Source organism: Odontesthes bonariensis, chromosome 16, assembly GCF_027942865.1.
Source record: "Odontesthes bonariensis isolate fOdoBon6 chromosome 16, fOdoBon6.hap1, whole genome shotgun sequence".
In the NCBI taxonomy this organism is placed as follows: domain Eukaryota; kingdom Metazoa; phylum Chordata; class Actinopteri; order Atheriniformes; family Atherinopsidae; genus Odontesthes; species Odontesthes bonariensis.
This window is the reverse complement of record NC_134521.1, coordinates 35,525,005-35,547,641: the sequence shown is the minus strand read 5'-3', so window position 1 is coordinate 35,547,641 and position 22,637 is coordinate 35,525,005. Positions and strand designations below refer to the sequence as shown.

The 22,637-nt window shown below is 41.4% G+C and overlaps 2 protein-coding genes and 6 non-coding genes across 8 annotated transcripts; 2 read left to right on the top strand and 6 right to left on the bottom strand.

Moving 5' to 3' along the window:
- Window positions 1-1,203: 1,203 nt before the first annotated feature.
- kcnj15 (potassium inwardly rectifying channel subfamily J member 15) lies at window positions 1,204-6,771 on the top strand. The gene is made up of 2 exons (XM_075486959.1): window positions 1,204-1,445; window positions 4,204-6,771. Exon 2 carries the CDS (start codon window positions 4,272-4,274, stop codon window positions 5,265-5,267), a length of 996 nt encoding a protein of 331 aa, XP_075343074.1. The 5' UTR covers window positions 1,204-1,445; window positions 4,204-4,271; the 3' UTR covers window positions 5,268-6,771.
- Window positions 6,772-9,347: 2,576 nt separating this feature from the next.
- Window positions 9,348-14,488, top strand: vps26c (VPS26 endosomal protein sorting factor C). Its single transcript, XM_075486958.1, has 8 exons — window positions 9,348-9,926; window positions 12,013-12,156; window positions 12,318-12,467; window positions 12,992-13,072; window positions 13,370-13,444; window positions 13,530-13,680; window positions 13,759-13,911; window positions 14,002-14,488. Exons 1-8 carry the CDS (start codon window positions 9,870-9,872, stop codon window positions 14,082-14,084), a joined length of 894 nt encoding a protein of 297 aa, XP_075343073.1. The 5' UTR covers window positions 9,348-9,869; the 3' UTR covers window positions 14,085-14,488.
- A 2,374-nt stretch (window positions 14,489-16,862) lies between these two features.
- On the bottom strand, window positions 16,863-16,951 carry trnay-gua (transfer RNA tyrosine (anticodon GUA)). Its single transcript is given in 2 exon segments — window positions 16,863-16,898; window positions 16,915-16,951. It is a non-coding gene; the product is annotated as a tRNA-Tyr (tRNA).
- A 1,264-nt stretch (window positions 16,952-18,215) lies between these two features.
- On the bottom strand, window positions 18,216-18,304 carry trnay-gua (transfer RNA tyrosine (anticodon GUA)). The gene is given in 2 exon segments: window positions 18,216-18,251; window positions 18,268-18,304. It is a non-coding gene; the product is annotated as a tRNA-Tyr (tRNA).
- A 1,264-nt stretch (window positions 18,305-19,568) lies between these two features.
- Window positions 19,569-19,659, bottom strand: trnay-gua (transfer RNA tyrosine (anticodon GUA)). Its single transcript is given in 2 exon segments — window positions 19,569-19,604; window positions 19,623-19,659. It is a non-coding gene; the product is annotated as a tRNA-Tyr (tRNA).
- Window positions 19,660-20,924: 1,265 nt separating this feature from the next.
- On the bottom strand, window positions 20,925-21,015 carry trnay-gua (transfer RNA tyrosine (anticodon GUA)). Its single transcript is given in 2 exon segments — window positions 20,925-20,960; window positions 20,979-21,015. It is a non-coding gene; the product is annotated as a tRNA-Tyr (tRNA).
- Window positions 21,016-22,102: 1,087 nt separating this feature from the next.
- On the bottom strand, window positions 22,103-22,175 carry trnar-acg (transfer RNA arginine (anticodon ACG)). The gene has a single exon. It is a non-coding gene; the product is annotated as a tRNA-Arg (tRNA).
- A 105-nt stretch (window positions 22,176-22,280) lies between these two features.
- trnay-gua (transfer RNA tyrosine (anticodon GUA)) lies at window positions 22,281-22,369 on the bottom strand. Its single transcript is given in 2 exon segments — window positions 22,281-22,316; window positions 22,333-22,369. It is a non-coding gene; the product is annotated as a tRNA-Tyr (tRNA).
- Between the last annotated feature and the right edge of the window lie 268 nt (window positions 22,370-22,637).

The window sequence follows — 22,637 nt, the reverse complement described above, 5'->3', positions numbered from 1 at the left end:
TCGATTATTGGGTTATTAATAAACTGAGCAGAGCCAGTATATGTGTGCAGTACATCTCATACAGAGACAATTCAGCATGCTTTATGTAAACACATTATAACACAAAGAGGAGAGCATAAATACACGAGGACAGTAAAATAAATGTCAATGGTATGAAACTTTCATAACTTACGCGTTTAGTCTGTCTGCAGTTGTTTGCCATGCTGTTTCTTCGCTTTATTGATCGCAGCTGTATTACCATTTCTGGTGATGACACTTTTAAAATCCTCATACAGCTCCATCAGCATTATTTGTTCAGCTGACGAAAAAATAACAGCGCTTGTCTCGCTCTCCTTTTCACAGAGATCTCCGTTTTTCCACCATCCACTCGTCAGGGCTTCTTACGTTCCTCGTGCACTCGCACTAAGCTAGGCTATGTAAGCCTCGCTTGGATTAGCCTCACCGAGATGCAACTAAAATATCTTCGAGGAACAACTTGAGGCTTAATTGGGAGATGGCGCTAGTTCAAGCGACGCTTTCCGGCTATAGCCTGGCTTTCTTTAGCTACTTTCTAGGAATACCCCCCAGGTGTCATGGCGCTTGTTGTCTCCTCTTTCCTGTCATCTCAACCCCAGCTAGTTGAGGCAGATGGCTGCCCTCCCTAAATCTGCTTCTGCCAGAGGTTTCCTCCTGTTTAAAGGGAGTTTTTTCTTTCCACTGTTGCCTCGTGCATGCTCAGGATTTGGGATTGGATCAAAGAAAAATTTTGCCGCAATCTGTTGCTTTCCTTAGCTTTGAAACTTCTCTTTTAATTGGCTTTGTATGAATTGGACCAATTTGGAATTTAATTAATTTGATTTTATTAGATGATGATTGTATTACAATGAATGAGCAAGAATGATATTTTTTCCCATTTGTTTGACTGTGTCATCGTAATCCACTATTAGGACTTGTGTATCAAGTCAGATTAATGCAGAAAAATAGAAAATCTCCAGGATTGGCTCACAAGACCCACTTTACACATACTGTCAGTCTCTTCTGTATGACCTTCATTTAGTCAAACAACGTTTTATCTGTAGTAACACCAAGAGTGCCCCGGTGGAGTTCATAATGACCTTCAGACAAATACTGAAAGCAGTAAATCTGGGTGAGTGTGTAAAGCAACAACAACAATAAAAGGAGGAAAACAAACTCAAGTATTCACAGTTGTCGTTCCAACCTGAGGAGAGGTGGAGGAGGCGTGGGGAATAAAAGCCAACCCACATCGAGATGGGAGTTTACAGCCCGGCTTTGTCTCTCATCTGTTCTGCGCTGAACACCATTGTACCAAAGTTCAGAGCTCACACCTCGGGACAATAGGAGAAAGAAGACACTGAACTGGATGTTCTCAGGCAGCTACAGTTTGTAACCCTGAAACAAGTGAAGACAAACATCTTAGACTATCGAACAAGGTGTCACAAGTGGAGGTTAGTAAAATATTGATTTATCAAGAAATTAATGATTAATGAATATCATGTTCACGGGCTCTTGCAATGGTTTACTTCAAGGTTAACCTTCAACTTTGTAAAACAGTTCTCTGTAATGGTAGTAAGATACTTCATATTGTAGGATATTAGAGGAAAATTTAACATTAGAATTTTGTTTGCATGTTTTCATTGACTGGGTAGGTTACATTCACTCACATTTGTAATAATTAGGAGCTGTTATTGTACAGAATTTTTTTTAACTTTGTTTGAATTTGAAGGTCACCCACAGTACTTCACATTCTATTATATCACATATAGTCACATTAATTCTATGACTTTGTCTGTAGATAAAACCACCCTCTGTATCATAAAGTAGTAGCTTTCAACCCTTCACTGTTATTAATGAAACCATCCTTCACAATCTACATACATGGCTGTTAATAGAACACATACTGAAGGTCTCTCTGATTGTGAAATTACTTGATTTATGACTTTTATACTTCCTCCAGTATTCTACTAGAATTCTACTCCATGCCAGTTAGCTTACTGTGTTAAGTTTATTTCTTGTTTGTAAAAAAATATAAATGTCATGAGACAGCTAGGGCCCAAAGAATTTCTTCCCAAAAGCAAAATATGATTTTATTTTTCTTCATTTTTTTGGATATGTCCCTGTTTTTCCTCAGTTCTGCAGTGCCCATTACCTCTGATGTTAGGGCATCATGGGCATAAGTGCATCCCTGTTTTAATTGTATGGGGTAAAGTGACCTTTGTTTTTTACATTTTTACATTGAGATTTTTGTTCTCATGTGTCGCAAAGCCTGTGTTTTGAAACGGACTGACCTCACATTAGCCTCCTTTATCCTTTTTAGTTGATTTTTCTGTGAGGCATTGTTCTATGTGGTTTAAATGCCATTTTATATTATACAATAAATACCAAGTGAAGATGGGGCAATGATGTTTGTGCATACCTTAACGCTTTATTAAGAAACAGTAAAGTAAAGTAATAAGCAATTAAGTTACTTTTCAAATGCAGTAACTAGTAAAGTAATTTCATTACAATTTTCAGAAGTAACTAGTAATAAGTAACTAATGACTTTTTTTGAGTAACTATCCCAACACTGAGGGCATGTATTGCGTATTTCTAAACGAGATAATGTTTGTATGATGATAGCGCATCTTTGGAATCAGCTATTAAAGACTTTCAGTCTAAATCTTGATAATTTTTGAAAACAGTCAAATTCTCCTGGTCGTGGCAATTCAGGAAAATTACCCTTTAAAATAGAAGCTTACCATCTGGTTTGAAAATGATGCTATTTTTGCCCCAAAGATTGTTTTTATGTTATTTTAGGTTGTTATTTTGCCCAGTTAAGTTGTGTACATTTTGAAAGCACCTGTAGCCTATATCTTATGTCCGCTTCTCCCAGTGGACCATTACAAATTGTAGACAAAATAATAGCCAATTTTGTAATATCTGTATCAGCCGAAATAAGTACTATTAGCTATCCAACACTGACAAAATCCTATGTTGTGCATTCTTATGTTTCTTGTTTCAAGTAAGGTGAATTGAATATAAAGCGGTGCATTTCTGTCCTAAAAAGCACAAAGCTTGCCTTTTGCTAAACACAAATATGAAAAAAAAAGTTGTTCATTTGTGTGTTTAAAGGTGTTGTCTCATATCACTCACAAATTTATCACAACAAATTTAACCACTGAATTCTTCTTCTTTTCTTCATTAAATCCAAACAGCTATATAGCAGCTTCACATTAGCTCGTAAGCTAGCAATCTTTAAGTGCTTTTAAAATGCACTCAAGGCAGAGAAAAGACCCAGGTGACTGTTAACTGTTAGAAATCTGTAGATTAATGTGACTGATATGTTCACATGTGAAAAGCATTTTATTATTCATTCTCTAACAATTTGATGTTGAAAATATTAGTCATTAAATATAATCATTGACTGTAGAAAAGAAATATTGAAGTACTTGGTAATGCTGGTAACCTTCAACCTGAGGAACATTCTTTTGCGTGAGACTGTAACCAAGTAAAACTGAGCTCCAGAATCAGTGTTCATTTATTGCAGCAGAATTTCAACAAACAAATTTCTTATCAAATTACCAGTAATATCTATACAGAACCAAGTCAGACAAACATAGAAAAAGTGTAAACAACACAAAATACATTTTAGATTTGAAAAACTTCTCTCTTCTTTGTCTGCACCAGCTTCATGAAGCGTTGGCTTCTTTGCATTCTCACACATTAGCTGGATTTCCTACCCTGCAGTCAGAATCATTTAAAAATGTGATAAACCTCTTTACTGCAGAAGGAACTCTGCTTTGTTCTTGCAGTAGTCCTTCTGATCATCACAATTTACATTTTTTTTGACTGAACTTGAATTGTAATAGTTAAACTATAATTGATATATATGCCCATTAACTGCATACCAACACTGTGTCAACACACCACAAATAATCTCAGGTGCAGTTTGAAAAGTATGTCCATAACCAGCTGCACCTGTTACTTGGAAACTATTCCAGGTTACAACCTCATGAAGCTGGTTAAAATGTTGACAACAGAGCAGAAAGCAGTCACCAAGGTAAACTTCTAAATAATCTTTCTACTTGGCACATCATTTCTTGTGAGTTAGGTCATAGTTTTGATATTTCCAATATCATTCTATACTAAAGTTATAGAAAGACCATTTGACTGGTGCAGTGGATCTAGGTGCGATATTAATCTTGTCTTTTTTGTGTCTTTTGTCAGCTACTCTATCTGCAAAGCCAAACTAAAACCTCAGAAGTCATAAGTTGTTTTAATTTGACTAGAGGAACATGGCAAGCAGGAAGAAAGCGGTCCAGCGAAGGATTGTGTCCAAGGATGGTCACAACAATGTGCGGATCGACAATGTGGAAGGCATGGTCAAGCTGTACCTGCACGACATCTGGACTACAGTGGTGGACATGAAGTGGCGTTACAAACTCACTCTGTTTGCCTCCACCTTCGTCATGACCTGGTTCATCTTTGGGGTCTTCTTTTACTTTATTGGCATGGGCAATGGAGACTTTGAGGCTGGGGCTAATTCCACCCATGTGCCCTGCGTGATGAATGTAGAGACGCTCACTGGAGCCTTCCTGTTCTCTTTGGAGTCACAGACCACCATTGGTTATGGCTTTCGTTATATCTCTGAAGAGTGTCCTCTGGCCATCTTCACTCTGGTGGCTCAGCTCGTCATCACCGGCCTGGCTGAGATCTTTGTCACCGGTGCCTTTCTGGCCAAACTAGCTCGGCCCAAGAAGCGAGCAGAAACCATCAAGTTCAGCCAGGAGGCTGTGATCTGCCGGCACCAGGGCAAACTGTGTCTGATGGTGAGGGTGGCAAACATGAGAAAGAGCCTTCTGATCCAATGTCAGCTGACAGGAAAGCTACTTCGCTCATATGTTACAGAAGAAGGCGAGCAGACACAAATTCACCAGAGCTCTGTGGATTTCTGCATGGACTCGAGTGGAGAGTGCCCTTTCCTCATCCTCCCGCTCACCTTCTACCATGTTTTAGATGAGCACAGCCCCCTGGCAGGATTGACCGCAGAAAACCTGGAAACGCGAGAATTTGAGCTGCTCATAACCCTCAATGCCACCATGGAGTCGACGGCAGCCACATGTCAGAGCCGCACCTCCTACATACCCCAGGAGATCCTGTGGGGCTATGAGTTCATGCCGGTGCTGTTCAGCACCACGGGAGGTTGCTATGTAGCAGATTTCAACTTTTTTGACAAAGTACAAGTTAGCAACGATCCAGCCCTCAGTAGCAACAACATGAAAAAAAACTGAATATGGAGGAGGGCTATATGAGAAGCAGAGGCATAAATTATTACCGCTGTTTGATGTAAGGCTCAATCGTTATATTAGTATGTCGAGATGTTATGCCAAACAATGTCTCATCACAGCAGTGACCCCTGATTCAAGACTATTTTTATATTCAATCGTGTAAAAAGTGATTTCCAATTTTTTTTTTTAGTTATAAAAAAATTAATCATAGCTTGAAAAACGGGCATTTAAAAAATTCAATCTGAATATTTTTGTTATTCTTCTATTTTGTTTTATATTGATTTTCAAATTTCACATGAAACAGCTCACATGTATATGTTTTATGTGAAAAAGTAAGCCCGGGTGTTTGGGCAGCTCAACAGGCCTGATCATTCAGTGTCTATGTCTGAATTTATAGTCATGTGGGAGGAGCACAATTTCAAGAGTTTCTTTTTTTTCTTTTTTCTTTTTTACTTTTTACTTTTTACTTGTCACTGTTGGGACAGATATTTGTGTATAGGTAATAGGTAAATATCACCTATACACAATCAGGTGTATAGGTGATATACACCTATATATCACAGGTCAACTATGCACAATCAGATTAATCTTCAACTCTAATTGAAGATTAGAGTTGAAGATTAAAAAAACTTCAACTCTAATTCCATCCATCCATCATCTTCCGCTGCTCCGGGGATCGGGTCGCGGGGGCAGCAGCTTGAGCAGAGAAACCCAGACGTCCCTGTCCCCGGCCACTTCCTCCAGCTCTTCTGGGGGGACCCCGAGGCGTTCCCAGGCCAGCCGAGAAACAGTCTCTCCAACGTGTCCTGGGTCTTCCCCGGGGCCTCCTCCTAATTCAATGAGGATTTTAAATCTCAAGTTAGGTTACTGTACTAGAATGTTCATCAGTGCCAGTGGAGGCCTATGGTAACTCTCTATATGTTTTGGTCCTTATTAGTGACTCCTAATGGTCTAAATGCTGTTATGTGCTTAATTCATATTTAATTCATACTTTTGCGATTACTTTTTTTCCCCACTTGAATATGAGAATGCTTCTTTAAAGATGCAAACAATGAACACAACTGAATGTAAATTTCATGGCCGCTCCAACTCAAAAGTATCAGTCTGTGATGCGAATTGCAGTGGTGCATCATGGTTGGATATCCTTGATTTTCACAACACAATTATTATGGCCAAAAGCTTTCAAAAGAATGATGTAATTGCATTATCAATTGTGAAGGTAAAAAAAATAGATTTAGACTTGGATTCATCTTTGTCATTTGATTTTTTTTTGCCTCCAATCAATAATGGTTTGATTTATTTGATCCTTTGTGTATTATATGGTAAAATACTGTTGTTACACTTTTTCAAGATCATAATTATCATCAATAATGATATATTAAAACATTATAATTATAATACATTTAGATGATAATATAATAAGATATTGGACATGGTGATACAGATGAGTATGTAATGTAGAAGCTGTCTTCCTTTTGTAAATAAATGTTTCTTTATTCCGCTTGAAGGTGCTTTATGGAAGAATTTTATTTTGAGAGACTGAGAAGTTGGTTACTCATTTAGTCACATAGCATGTTGTCCTACCTGCTGGTTGGTATGGCTGCTGCTGTGGTGGTTGACAGCGTTGTTCTGCTGCCTCCCATACTGCTGACAAACTGCCCCTCAGCTAGCAGGGGTCGTCCTCGTTCTGCTGTGAGCTGGAGGGTTCGGAATTCGGATAGAGACGTGAGACAAATGTTGTGTTGCTGACACTGCAGAGCAAAAAAGGACTTCCGTCACCAGCCATAAGAGTAATCTGGATTTTAAGGTACAAATATACTTGCCAAATTTCACAGGTAAGAATATACAGTAGTATAAGCTCAGTCCAAATGCTACTTAGGCAAGGCAAGGCTATTTTATTTATAGAGCACAATTTGTACACAAGGCAATTCAAAGTGCTTCACAGCTACATAAAATCACAAGAAGGCAATAAAATAATTAATAAATAAATAAATAAATAAATAAAAAATAATAATACTTTTTTTTTTTAAAAACCCATTACAATAGTCATTAATTAATTCATTTAAAAGTGAAGAGTGCAGATAAAATACTTTCAGGTGTCATATGCACAGCTAAACAGAACTGTTTTCAGCCTGGATTTAAACATTGTCAGAGTTGAGGCCTGTCTCACATCTTCTGGAAGACTGTTCCAGATTTTAGGGGCATAAAACTGAAACGCAGCCTCACCTTGAAGGGTACTTACACCTCAATACACCTGTGGTCACAATCTCCATGAACCCATTCTGCGTTTTTGTAGTTTTGATGATATGAGTACATATTTCAGGAATTTGAACTCGGATTTTTCTTTTGTCTGATTTCAGCGTGAATTTGAACTGTGATACTGACATGGACTTACACTGTTGTAAAGCAGCAAGTGAATGTAAGAAGAGAATGGTGAATGTTGGAGCCTTTTGAAGAACAAAACAGGTCCATCCAGCAGCTCCACTGTCTCAGCTGTCCTTATCTGTCATCTGTTGTTGTGGCAACATGGTGGAGCTGGCTGTGAGCTCACACTGGCTGGGGGTTTTTGTATGTGGTGGAAACAGTCCAAAGCAGCCCTTCCTTTACAGTCAGACACAAAGATGTTACCCTTTGCTAAACAAGACCTTTCAGCTATCAGGGATGAACTTTCAGGGACACAGAGTGATATTGGTGTGATATTGCTTGGTACATCAACTAAAATATAATGTTCAGCTAACAGTTTTGTTCAAAATGATATATGCAAGTAAGTATGACAAGTTTTACATGTAATATGAAGGTTTTTTTTCACAGTGAATGTGTAAATTTGACAAGCAAAGTCTTTTCTGCGTGCACCTGCCTTTGATAATGTGACAACCAATTGTGAATTGAATTCAAAAGTAACTCTGTGAACTCTTAAAATATTAACTTACGAAAAACTTTAATGCAACATCTCTTGACACTCAAACCCAAAAATCATATCACAAACGACCCTTTAAAACTTTAATTTTATCAGTGTGCAAAGAACCACTGATGCACACGAAATTAGGAAATGTAGTGACATTTCATCAGCGCATTGTTAATCAAAAAGGTTTTGTGTCGTTTGCTTCAGCCTCATAATGTCATTACTGAGTTTGAAAGGCAAGGTCAAAAATGTTCAAATTCATCCACGCATTTACCAAACACACTTCCTCAGGTGTGGGGAGGGGGATCTATCCCAGCTGCTATTGGATAGAAGGCAAGGTAGACCATGACAGAGACAACACAGAGCTCATTCCAAGGGTCAATCACCAATTAATCTAACATGCATGTTTTTGGACAGCGGGAAGCAGCCAGAAATACCCATACATCAGAATCAGAATCAGAATTACTTTATTAATCCCTTGCGGGAAATTCCTTTTTTGCAATGCCCTCGTTACAGAAAAAAAAAGAAAGATGAATAAGAATAAGATAAGGAAAAATCTCAATATAAAATACAATAAACAATAAACAGTCTTTACAATGCTACTCAGTAGCTAAATATTATTGTTGTTGCACATGACCGGGTTTTTGCACACGGTGAAGTAATGAAATAAATAAATAATAAATGATGAAATGATGAATGTACGGGGAGAACATGCAAACTCCACACAAACAGGAACCAGCCAGCATTTGAACTAGTGCTGTGAGGCAAACATACAGACCCTTCAGTAAAAACTAACTCAATGGTGAAATTACCAGAATAAAAATTGTCATTGAAGTATGCAAGTGGCAAAAGCACTCAACAATGGAAATGTATATATAACACATTGTGTGTTTTGTGGAAATACATCTTTTAGGTGGTCATTATGCTGTTTTACTGGATTTTTTTTGGTCTCTCCTTACATTTTGTTGGCTGATTTATGCTTCAGACGCAAAGCCTCGGACGCAGAGCCTCTGCGAGCGTCAAAATCTTGACCACTCCCCCACGCAGAGGCTCTGCGCGCGTTGTCGTGCACCTCAGAAAAATCCTGACTACGCGACAGACGCACGCAGACCACCAACGGAAGTGCGCAGACAAAAGCGGCTGTGATTGGTCCTCGGTGTGCCTTTCCGGTTGTCTGTGTGGCTTCCTCCTTTGCATTTTCGCCAACTCCAATAAAAGAAGCTGTTCTTCTTCGATGTCGAGCAACTCCAGATCCATATCTTGCATACACTTTTTTTTTTTTGAAAGATAAACACTTCCGCCGGCGCCCCCGAAGTTCTCGTCACCGCCCACCGAAATTCTCGCGAGGGGAAACTGCTGTGCGTCCCGAGAAATTCCAGACCGAGGTTGCAGAACCATAACATGAAAAGTGGTTCGCGACCAGAGCAAAGCAACACGTCAAGACGATAGACGCAGAACTATAATCCGCCCTTAGTTGAATTCGGCTTTTACTTTGAAGGATCTGAACCTTTTTTTTTTTTTTTGCACAGGCGGAAATATAACTTTTATTTTGAGGGATTTGTACGGAAATTGAGTTATCGTACAGAATACAGACAAGGCTATCATATGTAAGGACTGACTTTGGTTTGTTTTTTGCATTAGCAAGAAGAAGAAGAAGCAGGAGCCGGTGACTGTAGCTCAGTCATTAAACTGTCTGCCCCGACATGAGCGTCACTCTCGACATAAGACTGAAAAGAGCAAACAAAGTGTATCATGAGGGGGTAAGTAGCTAAGTTACTTATAGTTACCTACTTATATAGCCTGTTCAGCTAACGTTAGCCTGTATCCTGTTGTAAACTTGAGGTGTAGTGAGAAAACTTGTTAAGTGTAACCACACTGGCTAGCTTGTTAGCCTCGAGGCGTCGCCCTCACGTGACAAGCAGCCGGTTTGTGGGTGTTATGACAAATTCTGTCACCCGTCATATTCCTTCGCGTCAGTGAACCAGCGAGCCAATTGGAAAATTCAAGATTTTAAGCAAAAAAAAAACCTAATTAAGAATAAATAATTAAATGACGGTACGTTGAGTTCATCCTTTAGTTATACAGCTATCAGTATGTTTGGTTTCAGCTATCATATAAAGTATGTGGACATTTTTAATACACACAATAAACAGTGACATTATGTGGTGCAAGTTTCTCTTAGAATACAACTGCTATTTGTATGTGACCGGCTAAGATTAAACTTTTACCAAATGTGGACATTTTTAAATCCAGGTTAAAAACCAGGTTTTCTCGTGTTTCTATGCATGAAATCTGCACGGTATCTTTGAACTTATCCAGACTGTTGTTTGTTTTTAAATTCATTTAAATGATATTATTTGTTTCTCTTTATATTCTTTTATGTATTTTTAATGCTTCTTCCACTCCCTGCTGCAATGCTTTTATTTTATGTAAAGCATTTTGAATTGTTTGTACATGAAATGTGCTATATAAATACATTTGATTTGATTTGATTTTATTCATGTAAAGCCACACCAGTAGCAACGAATGATTCGTACCTTGAAATCTTGAATCTATCTGAGACTAGCCAAAAGTAGACATGGTTATTGGTCTAGTCATGTCACACGTTAACCACATGGGGACTCAAGTTATGCGACTCGGCTCAAGTCTCACTTACGTCGCACCAACAATGACTCGAGACTTGACTTCAGACTTGCCCTCAAAAGACTTGAGACTTGACTTGGACTCGAAGTTTGGGACTCGTAAACAATCTTCATTTCATGAAATTATTGTTTCTGATCTTTATTTAATTAATTCTGATGTATGACAGGGCTGATGGCAGGCTTGAGCACAACATAGCCTCACGCATGCCTCCAGCCACTGATATCAAAACTACTGTAACCATGGCAACGTCAAGCTCATCTGGAACTGTGCCATATGTTGTCACGTTTGGTTATAAAGTGTTCACGCAGACCGCAAACAAGCGAACGGCCACATTGCAAAGTGTGTGGTATCAGGATAAATGATGCCGGCTCAACTACGTCCAACTTCATCAGGCACCTGAAAACGCACAGGGACAGGTCAGTCTCTTTGTAATGTTCAAAGGGAAACTCGGCGCTTATCGGCAGGTACCGCTAACAGTGTTGTAAACTATATGCAGATTATAGCTTCATGTTTCACTACACAGCATTGCTGATTTATCTGCAGCAGCCTGTGAAATTTGGGAAGGACTTTGGTTAACTAGCCTAGGTTAACAGTTACCAAATTAATTGCTAAGCCATGTCTACGTGGATGTAGCTTAATGTTAATCTAATTGCTGTTTTAAAATGGCCTACTTTTACAGTTTATGGGACACCTGCTAAAATTCCAGGTTAACACTGTCAAAAAAGCTGAAAAATGCACTGAAATCGTGCTGAAAAAATGTCCTGCATGAGAAGTACAGACTACACAGCCAGTTATTAATATGTCTGTTAATGTACCCTGTGGTGCAGAGCAAGCACACATATTTCCAAATACATTTAAATACTAAAAACAAGCTTTCATGGCATTTCATCACATTGGATTCAAAAAGCCCTCTTAGGTTACCATGCTCTGATCAATTTTGATCCTGCACTGTATAATGATATTACATATACTGATAATACAGTACATGCTTTCATGCCATAACATACAGCAATGCAGTCTTATCTCGACCAAATGGCATGTGTCTAAAGATAGAACCTTCATTTCAGTCATTTGAGACTTGAGACTTTCTTGGACTCGAACACAAAAACTTGACTTGGACTTGGAGAAAAGGACTTGTGAACATGTCTGCTGGAAGCTCCACAGCAGCTGAGGCAGGACCTCACCGTGTTGTTGTGTGTGCAGGAAGCTGTGGCAGGTGTCATCGTGCTGTCGTGTAAGGAGCCGATGCAGCACCACGGCATCTCTCTCAGCATGGAGGGGGTGGTCAACCTGCAACTGAGCTCCAAGAGCGTCGGTGTCTTTGAGGCTTTCTACAACTCTGTCAAGGTGAGCCGACAGCCATCTGGTGCGGAGTCATGTTTCCTCTTTGGGTCCAAATAGACTTTTCTGTGATAGTCAAAGCAAGAAATCTTAACCTGACAGCTTTGCGCTTAAAACTGCCATACACCATTGCCAATACTAATCTGAGTATTGCTCCTGTGTTGCAGCCCATCCAGCTGATCAACAGTAACATCGAAGTGGCCAAGGCAGGAAAAATCCCAGGAGGCAAGACTGAGATTCCCTTTGAGTTCCCTCTGCTCACAAAAAGCAACAAAGTGCTGTATGAGACATACCACGGTGTGTTTGTCAACATCCAGGTGGGTCTGAATCTTACAACGAACACATGGTGTGGTCCAAGTGTGCGAGTGCAACGATTCAGGGAGAGTAAGATCAGTTTCAACTTATCATGGTGTGAGACTTTGGTGACTTTCACACCTGCGGTTCAGTCGGTGTAACAATGAAAGAAATGTGATAATGTAATGAGTAAACAAAATGTCCTACAGGTAGCTTAGGAGACTGTACAGCTCAGTAAAATCCACTACAAAGGAAAGACAAATGCCCTTTTCTGGCTCTGAGCTGATTTAAGATGGACTGAAGTGAAATGTGTTCTGATGAATCAGTATTTTAAATCTTTTGTAGAATTTGTGTATTCTGATGTGATATAATGAAAAGAAAAATGCATCTTTTTTGTGTTCAAATTCAAATCACTAATATAATTTTGATTTGATAAATACAAGGTCTGAATGCTTATAAACGGTTGCATTTGCTTTATTATTTAGATTTTAGAAAACTTTTGAGCAATTGTTCCTCGCAGTGCTTCCATCTCGTGCTTCCTCTGCAGTACACCCTGCGCTGTGACCTGAGGCGCTCGCTGCTGGCCAAAGACCTGAGCAGGAACTGTGAGTTCATCGTGCACTGCCAGGTGAGCAAACAACTGCTTTCAGCTGCTGCAACTGTCACCAAGATGAAAGATTTGTTTGTAGTCTCGGACTGACTCGGAGCAGCAGTCAAAGCTGAGAGAATAGCTGATTATTTTATTTCTCTTTGGTTAAATGTGCTGATCTCTGTCACTTTGTGTAATGTGTAAGAAAGCTGCATTTAACTCCTTTCTGCTCCATGAACTGAACTGACTATATTTCCTGGAGGTTTCCACTCAGGTTCTGTGTAAACACGGATGGGATGTTAGACTGTGTGCGCTCAGATCCTCTTTGATTTTCAGCCTCAGAAAGCTAAAGTTGTTCCCACTCCGGTCAAGTTCACCATCACTCCTGACACCCTGCAGAACATGCGCGAGGTGAGTAACAGAAGCAGCGTACCCTTCACAACATGACCTCTTTCACTTTGATTTAAGGCAGAACAAATGTGCTTTCTGTCTTCAGAGGAGTTTACTGCCAAAGTTTCTGATCAGAGGTCATTTAGACGCCACTAACTGTGTGATCAGCCAGCCGCTGACTGGAGAGGTGGTGGTGGAGAACTCGGACGTCCCCATCAAGAGTATTGAACTGCAGCTGGTTCGGGTAGAGACCTGTGGTGAGTTAACACTGTCAGAGGATGAGCTCTTTTTGTAGTGGCAGAGCTGCATGTTTCCACAGTGTTTGCTGTGTTCAGGTTGTGCTGAAGGATATGCCAGAGATGCCACAGAGATCCAGAACATCCAGATAGCTGAGGGTGATGTCTGTCACCGCCTCCCGATTCCCATCTATATGGTCTTCCCCAGACTGTTCACCTGCCCGACACTGGAGACGACCAACTTCAAAGTGGGTCAGTAAAAGCGTTGCGCCTGTACCGTCTTAAACATGTAGACTATGCCTATTGTGTCAATGTGGCGTCACTTATATTTCTTTCTTTCAGAGTTCGAAATCAACATCGTAATTGTGCTTCATGACGATCACCTCATCACAGAGAATTTCCCTCTGAAGCTGTGCAGAGTCTGAGCGTCCCAGCAGCTCTGAGATCAGCTGCCAACAAAACACATTCAGGACTTATCTTACACATGAACCGGCTCTAAGGAAGCTCATCCTGACTGAATCCACTCTTAAGGAATGGATTGTAAATTTAAAAGGTTACCTTACCTCGGCTTACGTACTTTTTTTTTTTTTTTTTTTTTTTGAAGACCATGATCATCAGTTTACTGTTAAACTTTGAAATTTAATGCTTGGCATGTTTGCACTCAAATGTGTTCAGACTGTTGTGTAAATTCTGGGATAACTCTGACATATGTATACTTTAGATTTTTATACTCTGAAACAGTGTATTAAAAGCAGAGGGCTGTGTTTACACCTGAGTCCAATACAAGAATGTAAAGATCAGTGATTGCATTAAACCAGTTTTAATATAATATAGTTAAATGATCTGGTTCTACTTCTGCGGATCTTTGTCCACTCATTGTGGATTTTGTCGTGTGTGGCTTTGATGTGATCCGAAACACCTTGGTATCCCAAGGATAGCATATGTAGCTCTGCAGCATGTGGCTGGCAGGCATGTTTTTTTTTTGTGTGTTTGGAGCAAAATCATTGACAGCAGAGATAAAGAGGAAGACGAGCTTTCCTAACGGTGTGGGGTCAGCCACATGTGTTGCAAGACGACACACTGTGCGGTATCTTTGGGGCGTAAGTGAGCTGGGATACCCAGGGAGTAGAAGGTTTAAAGCCATCCTGTTCTATAGCAGTGGGAGAAGTGAGAGACTAAAACCAGCGTGCCGAGATAGCCAGGAGTTGAACCTAGAATCTTCTGATCCGTAGTCAGACGCGTTATCCATTGTGCCACTAACCCTTAGCAAATCAGATAGAGAGTGGTACATGCTTTCGTAAAATAGCATATTCCAAAAGCTTTGAAAGGATTGACGGAGTTGGCCAAAAGAGCCTCTGTGCACAAAAGCTTGTCACATCCTTCGAGCCGGAATAGAACCAGCGACCTAAGGATAACTGTTGTTGGGCACCTACAGTCCTCCGCTCTACCAACTGAGCTATCGAAGTGAGCAAAGCCCACATCCTTTTCATGAATCCTGTATGAATGCATGTAACGAGGCTTAAAGGATAAGACCGTTTTTTTGACATTGGGCCCTTGATTTCACATTATAACATGATAACGTGGAGGTGCGTCGCTTACTTAAAAAAATCCGGGTTACTAATTTTGAATTTTAGCCGAATGAATGAATAGGCAGCAGGTCTGTGGGCTGTCTGTGGCAGTAGCACGACGAGGACGTCAGTAACACCCACTTTACGACAAAAAAATCAAAATTACAATAACTCGGATTTTTTAAGTAAGCGACGCACCTCCACGTTATCAGTGCTAGTGTACAGTAATTAATAAATTATAAACAGCATAGTTTGTGCCTGTATAAGCTTGCCCATAGGAAACCGTTTCATGGCCGAATATCTCAAGATTGCAGCCAGACGCCTCGCGAATATCTTCGGAACAACTCCAAATGTTCAACAACATGCAGGGGTGAGTAGAACATCATATTATAATGTGAAATCAAGGGCCCAATGTCAAAAAACCGGTCTTATCCTTTAAGCTGCGTATCATGGGACACCTGCAGCTCTCTGCTGTACCAAATGAGTTATGGAAGGGAGCCAGGGGCTTGGGCCTGTTTATCAGTTAAATACACACAAAAAGTGATGAGAAACCATCACTTTCAGATGCGTTTCAGGTCAAATCAGCCTCAGTTTCTATCATGCATTTAGTGGTTACAAAAACATATCTGGCATCTATCTGGGAAAGTCTCCACATCGTCCAACACAGATGTTGATCCTCAATATACCCTCACATTGTCCAGCGCAAAAGTCCAGCCTTTTTGTTTTGGTTCTTTTTTGTCAGGTCTATGGTGGCACACGATTTTCATCTTCTGTTGTTAGGTTGTTTATACTATGGGCGTGGCAGTGTGCGAAAACCCTCCCTTTAGAAGAGCTAAAGAACACATAGCATATGCGGCCTTGCCACTCATTAAAAAGGCTCTATTTCTCATTGGGGCCTGTTTGATACTTTGACCCCTTTTATGCTCTTTAAATGGGCAGACCTTCTGCATTTGTGCTGTTGGATTCTTTCAGACCTTTGATACGAGAGAGAGGCCTATAGACAAAATTTTTTTTTAAAGAATTTAAGTAGGATCTATTTTCAGCGATGCAAACAATTTGGGTCGGGGGTTGCCATGACCCAGATTCGAACCTGGGTTGCTGCGACCACAACGCAGAGTAATAACCACTATACGATCACGGCTGGTTGTGGGTTTTTGTCGTGTGTGGCTTTGATGTGATCCGAAACACCTTGGTATCCCAAGGATATCATATGTAGCTCTGCAGCATGTGGCTGGCAGGCATGGTTTTTTTTTGTGTTTGGAGCAAAATCATTGACAGCAGAGATAAAGAGGAAGACGAGCTTTCCTAACGGTGTGGGGTCAGCCACATGTGTTGCAAGACGACACACTGTGCGGTATCTTTGGGGCCTAAGTGAGCTGGGATACCCAGGGAGTAGAAGGTTTAAAGCCATCCTGTTCTATAGCAGTGGGAGAAGTGAGAGACTAAAACCAGCGTGCCTAGCTAGCCAGGAGTTGAACCTAGAATCTTCTGATCCGTAGTCAGACGCATTATCCATTGTGCCACTAACCCTTAGCAAATCTGATAGAGAGTGGTACAGTCTATAGTAAAATAGCATATTCCAAAAGCTTTGACGGAGTTGGCCAAAAGAGCCTCTGTGCACAAAAGCTTGTCACATCCTTTGAGCCGGAATTGAACCAGCGACCTAAGGATGACTGTTGTTGGGCACCTACAGTCCTCCGCTCTACCAACTGAGCTATCGAAGGGAGCAAAGCCCACATTCTTTTCATGAATCCTGTATTAATGCATGTAACGAGGCTTAAGCTGTGTATCATGGGACACCTGCAGCTCTCTGCTGTACCAAATGAGTTATGGAAGGGAGCCAGGGGCTTGGGCCTGTTTATCAGTTAAATACACACAAAAAGTGATGAGAAACCATCACTTTCAGATGCGTTTCAGATCAAATCAGCCTCAGTTTCTATCAGGCATTTAGTGGTTACAAAAACATATCTGGCATCTATCTGGGAAAGTCTCCACATCGTCCAACACAGATGTTGATCCTCAATATACCCTCACATTGTCCAGCGCAAAAGTCCAGCCTTTTTGTTTTGGTTCTTTTTTGTCAGGTCTATCCATCCATTCATTTGGCACACAATTTTCATCTTCTGTTGTTAGGTTGTTTATACTATGGGCGTGGCGGTGTGCGAAAACCCTCCCTTTAGAAGAGCTAAAGAACACATAGCATATGCGGCCTTGCCACTCATTAAAAAGGCTCTATTTCTCATTGGGGCCTGTTTGATACTTTGACCCCTTTTATGCTCTTTAAATGGGCAGACCTTCTGCATTTGTGCTGTTGGATTCTTTCAGACCTTTGATACGAGAGAGAGGCCTATAGACAAAATTTTTTTTTAAAGAATTTAAGTAGGATCTATTTTCAGCGATGCAAACAATTTGGGTCGGGGGTTGCCATGACCCAGATTCGAACCTGGGTTGCTGCGACCACAACGCAGAGTAATAACCACTATACGATCACGGCTGGTTGTGGGTTTTTGTCGTGTGTGGCTTTGATGTGATCCGAAACACCTTGGTATCCCAAGGATATCATATGTAGCTCTGCAGCATGTGGCTGGCAGGCATGGTTTTTTTTTGTGTTTGGAGCAAAATCATTGACAGCAGAGATAAAGAGGAAGACGAGCTTTCCTAACGGTGTGGGGTCAGCCACATGTGTTGCAAGACGACACACTGTGCGGTATCTTTGGGGCCTAAGTGAGCTGGGATACCCAGGGAGTAGAAGGTTTAAAGCCATCCTGTTCTATAGCAGTGGGAGAAGTGAGAGACTAAAACCAGCGTGCCTAGCTAGCCAGGAGTTGAACCTAGAATCTTCTGATCCGTAGTCAGACGCATTATCCATTGTGCCACTAACCCTTAGCAAATCTGATAGAGAGTGGTACAGTCTATAGTAAAATAGCATATTCCAAAAGCTTTGACGGAGTTGGCCAAAAGAGCCTCTGTGCACAAAAGCTTGTCACATCCTTCGAGCCGGAATTGAACCAGCGACCTAAGGATGACTGTTGTTGGGCACCTACAGTCCTCCGCTCTACCAACTGAGCTATCGAAGGGAGCAAAGCCCACATTCTTTTCATGAATCCTGTATTAATGCATGTAACGAGGCTTAAGCTGCGTATCATGGGACACCTGCAGCTCTCTGCTGTACCAAATGAGTTATGGAAGGGAGCCAGGGGCTTGGGCCTGTTTATCAGTTAAATACACACAAAAAGTGATGAGAAACCATCACTTTCAGATGCGTTTCAGATCAAATCAGCCTCAGTTTCTATCAGGCATTTAGTGGTTACAAAAACATATCTGGCATCTATCTGGGAAAGTCTCCACATCGTCCAACACAGATGTTGATCCTCAATATACCCTCACATTGTCCAGTGCAAAAGTCCAACCTTTTTGTTTTGGTTCTTTTTTGTCAGGTCTATCCATCCATTCATTTGGCACACAATTTTCATCTTCTGTTGTTAGGTTGTTTATACTATGGGCGTGGCGGTGTGCGAAAACCCTCCCTTTAGAAGAGCTAAAGAACACATAGCATATGCGGCCTTGCCACTCATTAAAAAGGCTCTATTTCTCATTGGGGCCTGTTTGATACTTTGACCCCTTTTATGCTCTTTAAATGGGCAGACCTTCTGCATTTGTGCTGTTGGATTCTTTCAGACCTTTGATACGAGAGAGAGGCCTATAGACAAAATTTTTTTTTAAAGAATTTAAGTAGGATCTATTTTCAGCGATGCAAACAATTTGGGTCGGGGGTTGCCATGACCCAGATTCGAACCTGGGTTGCTGCGACCACAACGCAGAGTAATAACCACTATACGATCACGGCTGGTTGTGGGTTTTTGTCGTGTGTGGCTTTGATGTGATCCGAAACACCTTGGTATCCCAAGGATATCATATGTAGCTCTGCAGCATGTGGCTGGCAGGCATGGTTTTTTTTTGTGTTTGGAGCAAAATCATTGACAGCAGAGATAAAGAGGAAGACGAGCTTTCCTAACGGTGTGGGGTCAGCCACATGTGTTGCAAGACGACACACTGTGCGGTATTTTTGGGGCCTAAGTGAGCTGGGATACCCAGGGAGTAGAAGGTTTAAAGCCATCCTGTTCTATAGCAGTGGGAGAAGTGAGAGACTAAAACCAGCGTGCCTAGCTAGCCAGGAGTTGAACCTAGAATCTTCTGATCTGTAGTCAGACGCGTTATCCATTGTGCCACTAACCCTTAGCAAATCTGATAGAGAGTGGTACAGTCTATAGTAAAATAGCATATTCCAAAAGCTTTGACGGAGTTGGCCAAAAGAGCCTCTGTGCACAAAAGCTTGTCACATCCTTCGAGCCGGAATAGAACCAGCGACCTAAGGATAACTGTTGTTGGGCACCTCTACAGTCCTCCGCTCTACCAACTGAGCTATCGAAGGGAGCAAAGCCCACATCCTTTTCATGAATCCTGTATGAATGCATGTAACGAGGCTTAAGCTGCGTATCATGGGACACCTGCAGCTCTCTGCTGTACCAAATGAGTTATGGAAGGGAGCCAGGGGCTTGGGCCTGTTTATCAGTTAAATACACACAAAAAGTGATGAGAAACCATCACTTTCAGATGCGTTTCAGATCAAATCAGCCTCAGTTTCTATCATGCATTTAGTGGTTACAAAAACATATCTGGCATCTATCTGGGAAAGTCTCCACATCGTCCAACACAGATGTTGATCCTCAATATACCCTCACATTGTCCAGTGCAAAAGTCCAACCTTTTTGTTTTGGTTCTTTTTTGTCAGGTCTATCCATCCATTCATTTGGCACACAATTTTCATCTTCTGTTGTTAGGTTGTTTATACTATGGGCGTGGCGGTGTGCGAAAACCCTCCCTTTAGAAGAGCTAAAGAACACATAGCATATGCGGCCTTGCCACTCATTAAAAAGGCTCTATTTCTCATTGGGGCCTGTTTGATACTTTGACCCCTTTTATGCTCTTTAAATGGGCAGACCTTCTGCATTTGTGCTGTTGGATTCTTTCAGACCTTTGATACGAGAGAGAGGCCTATAGACAAAATTTTTTTTTAAAGAATTTAAGTAGGATCTATTTTCAGCGATGCAAACAAATTGGGTCGGGGGTTGCCATGACCCAGATTCGAACCTGGGTTGCTGCGACCACAACGCAGAGTAATAACCACTATACGATCATGGCTGGTTGTGGGTTTTTGTCGTGTGTGGCTTTGATGTGATCCGAAACACCTTGGTATCCCAAGGATATCATATGTAGCTCTGCAGCATGTGGCTGGCAGGCATGTTTTTTTTTTTGTGTTTGGAGCAAAATCATTGACAGCAGAGATAAAGAGGAAGACGAGCTTTCCTAACGGTGTGGGGTCAGCCACATGTGTTGCAAGACGACACACTGTGCGGTATTTTTGGGGCCTAAGTGAGCTGGGATACCCAGGGAGTAGAAGGTTTAAAGCCATCCTGTTCTATAGCAGTGGGAGAAGTGAGAGACTAAAACCAGCGTGCCTAGCTAGCCAGGAGTTGAACCTAGAATCTTCTGATCCGTAGTCAGACGCGTTATCCATTGTGCCACTAACCCTTAGCAAATCTGATAGAGAGTGGTACAGTCTATAGTAAAATAGCATATTCCAAAAGCTTTGACGGAGTTGGCCAAAAGAGCCTCTGTGCACAAAAGCTTGTCACATCCTTCGAGCCGGAATAGAACCAGCGACCTAAGGATAACTGTTGTTGGGCACCTCTACAGTCCTCCGCTCTACCAACTGAGCTATCGAAGGGAGCAAAGCCCACATCCTTTTCATGAATCCTGTATGAATGCATGTAACGAGGCTTAAGCTGCGTATCATGGGACACCTGCAGCTCTCTGCTGTACCAAATGAGTTATGGAAGGGAGCCAGGGGCTTGGGCCTGTTTATCAGTTAAATACACACAAAAAGTGATGAGAAACCATCACTTTCAGATGCGTTTCAGATCAAATCAGCCTCAGTTTCTATCATGCATTTAGTGGTTACAAAAACATATCTGGCATCTATCTGGGAAAGTCTCCACATCGTCCAACACAGATGTTGATCCTCAATATACCCTCACATTGTCCAGCGCAAAAGTCCAGCCTTTTTGTTTTGGTTCTTTTTTTGTCAGGTTTATCAATCCATTAATTTGGCACACGATTTTCATCTTCTGTTGTTAGGTTGTTTATACTATGGGCGTGGCGGTGTGCGAAAACCCTCCCTTTAGAAGAGCTAAAGAACACATAGCATATGCGGCCTTGCCACTCATTAAAAAGGCTCTATTTCTCATTGGGGCCTGTTTGATACTTTGACCCCTTTTATGCTCTTTAAATGGGCAGACCTTCTGCATTTGTGCTGTTGGATTCTTTCAGACCTTTGATACGAGAGAGAGGCCTATAGACAAAATTTTTTTTTAAAGAATTTAAGTAGGATCTATTTTCAGCGATGCAAACAATTTGGGTCGGGGGTTGCCATGACCCAGATTCGAACCTGGGTTGCTGCGACCACAACGCAGAGTAATAACCACTATACGATCACGGCTGGTTGTGGGTTTTTGTCGTGTGTGGCTTTGATGTGATCCGAAACACCTTGGTATCCCAAGGATATCATATGTAGCTCTGCAGCATGTGGCTGGCAGGCATGGTTTTTTTTTGTGTTTGGAGCAAAATCATTGACAGCAGAGATAAAGAGGAAGACGAGCTTTCCTAACGGTGTGGGGTCAGCCACATGTGTTGCAAGACGACACACTGTGCGGTATCTTTGGGGCCTAAGTGAGCTGGGATACCCAGGGAGTAGAAGGTTTAAAGCCATCCTGTTCTATAGCAGTGGGAGAAGTGAGAGACTAAAACCAGCGTGCCGAGCTAGCCAGGAGTTGAACCTAGAATCTTCTGATCCGTAGTCAGACGCATTATCCATTGTGCCACTAACCCTTAGCAAATCTGATAGAGAGTGGTACAGTCTATAGTAAAATAGCATATTCCAAAAGCTTTGACGGAGTTGGCCAAAAGAGCCTCTGTGCACAAAAGCTTGTCACATCCTTCGAACCGGAATTGAACCAGCGACCTAAGGATGACTGTTGTTGGGCACCTACAGTCCTCCGCTCTACCAACTGAGCTATCGAAGGGAGCAAAGCCCACATCCTTTTCATGAATCCTGTATGAATGCATGTAACGAGGCTTAAGCTGCGTATCATGGGACACCTGCAGCTCTCTGCTGTACCAAATGAGTTATGGAAGGGAGCCAGGGGCTTGGGCCTGTTTATCAGTTAAATACACACAAAAAGTGATGAGAAACCATCACTTTCAGATGCGTTTCAGATCAAATCAGCCTCAGTTTCTATCAGGCATTTAGTGGTTACAAAAACATATCTGGCATCTATCTGGGAAAGTCTC

Bases quoted from the DNA above. Each gene is read 5' to 3' on its own strand.
- vps26c (XM_075486958.1), top strand. From the start codon at position 9,870: ATGAGCGTCACTCTCGACATAAGACTGAAAAGAGCAAACAAAGTGTAT. The intron at 12,157-12,317 runs GTGAGCCGACAG...CCTGTGTTGCAG, and splicing joins CTTTCTACAACTCTGTCAAG to CCCATCCAGCTGATCAACAG. The intron at 13,073-13,369 runs GTGAGCAAACAA...TTTGATTTTCAG, and splicing joins AGTTCATCGTGCACTGCCAG to CCTCAGAAAGCTAAAGTTGT.
- kcnj15 (XM_075486959.1), top strand. From the start codon at position 4,272: ATGGCAAGCAGGAAGAAAGCGGTCCAGCGAAGGATTGTGTCCAAGGAT.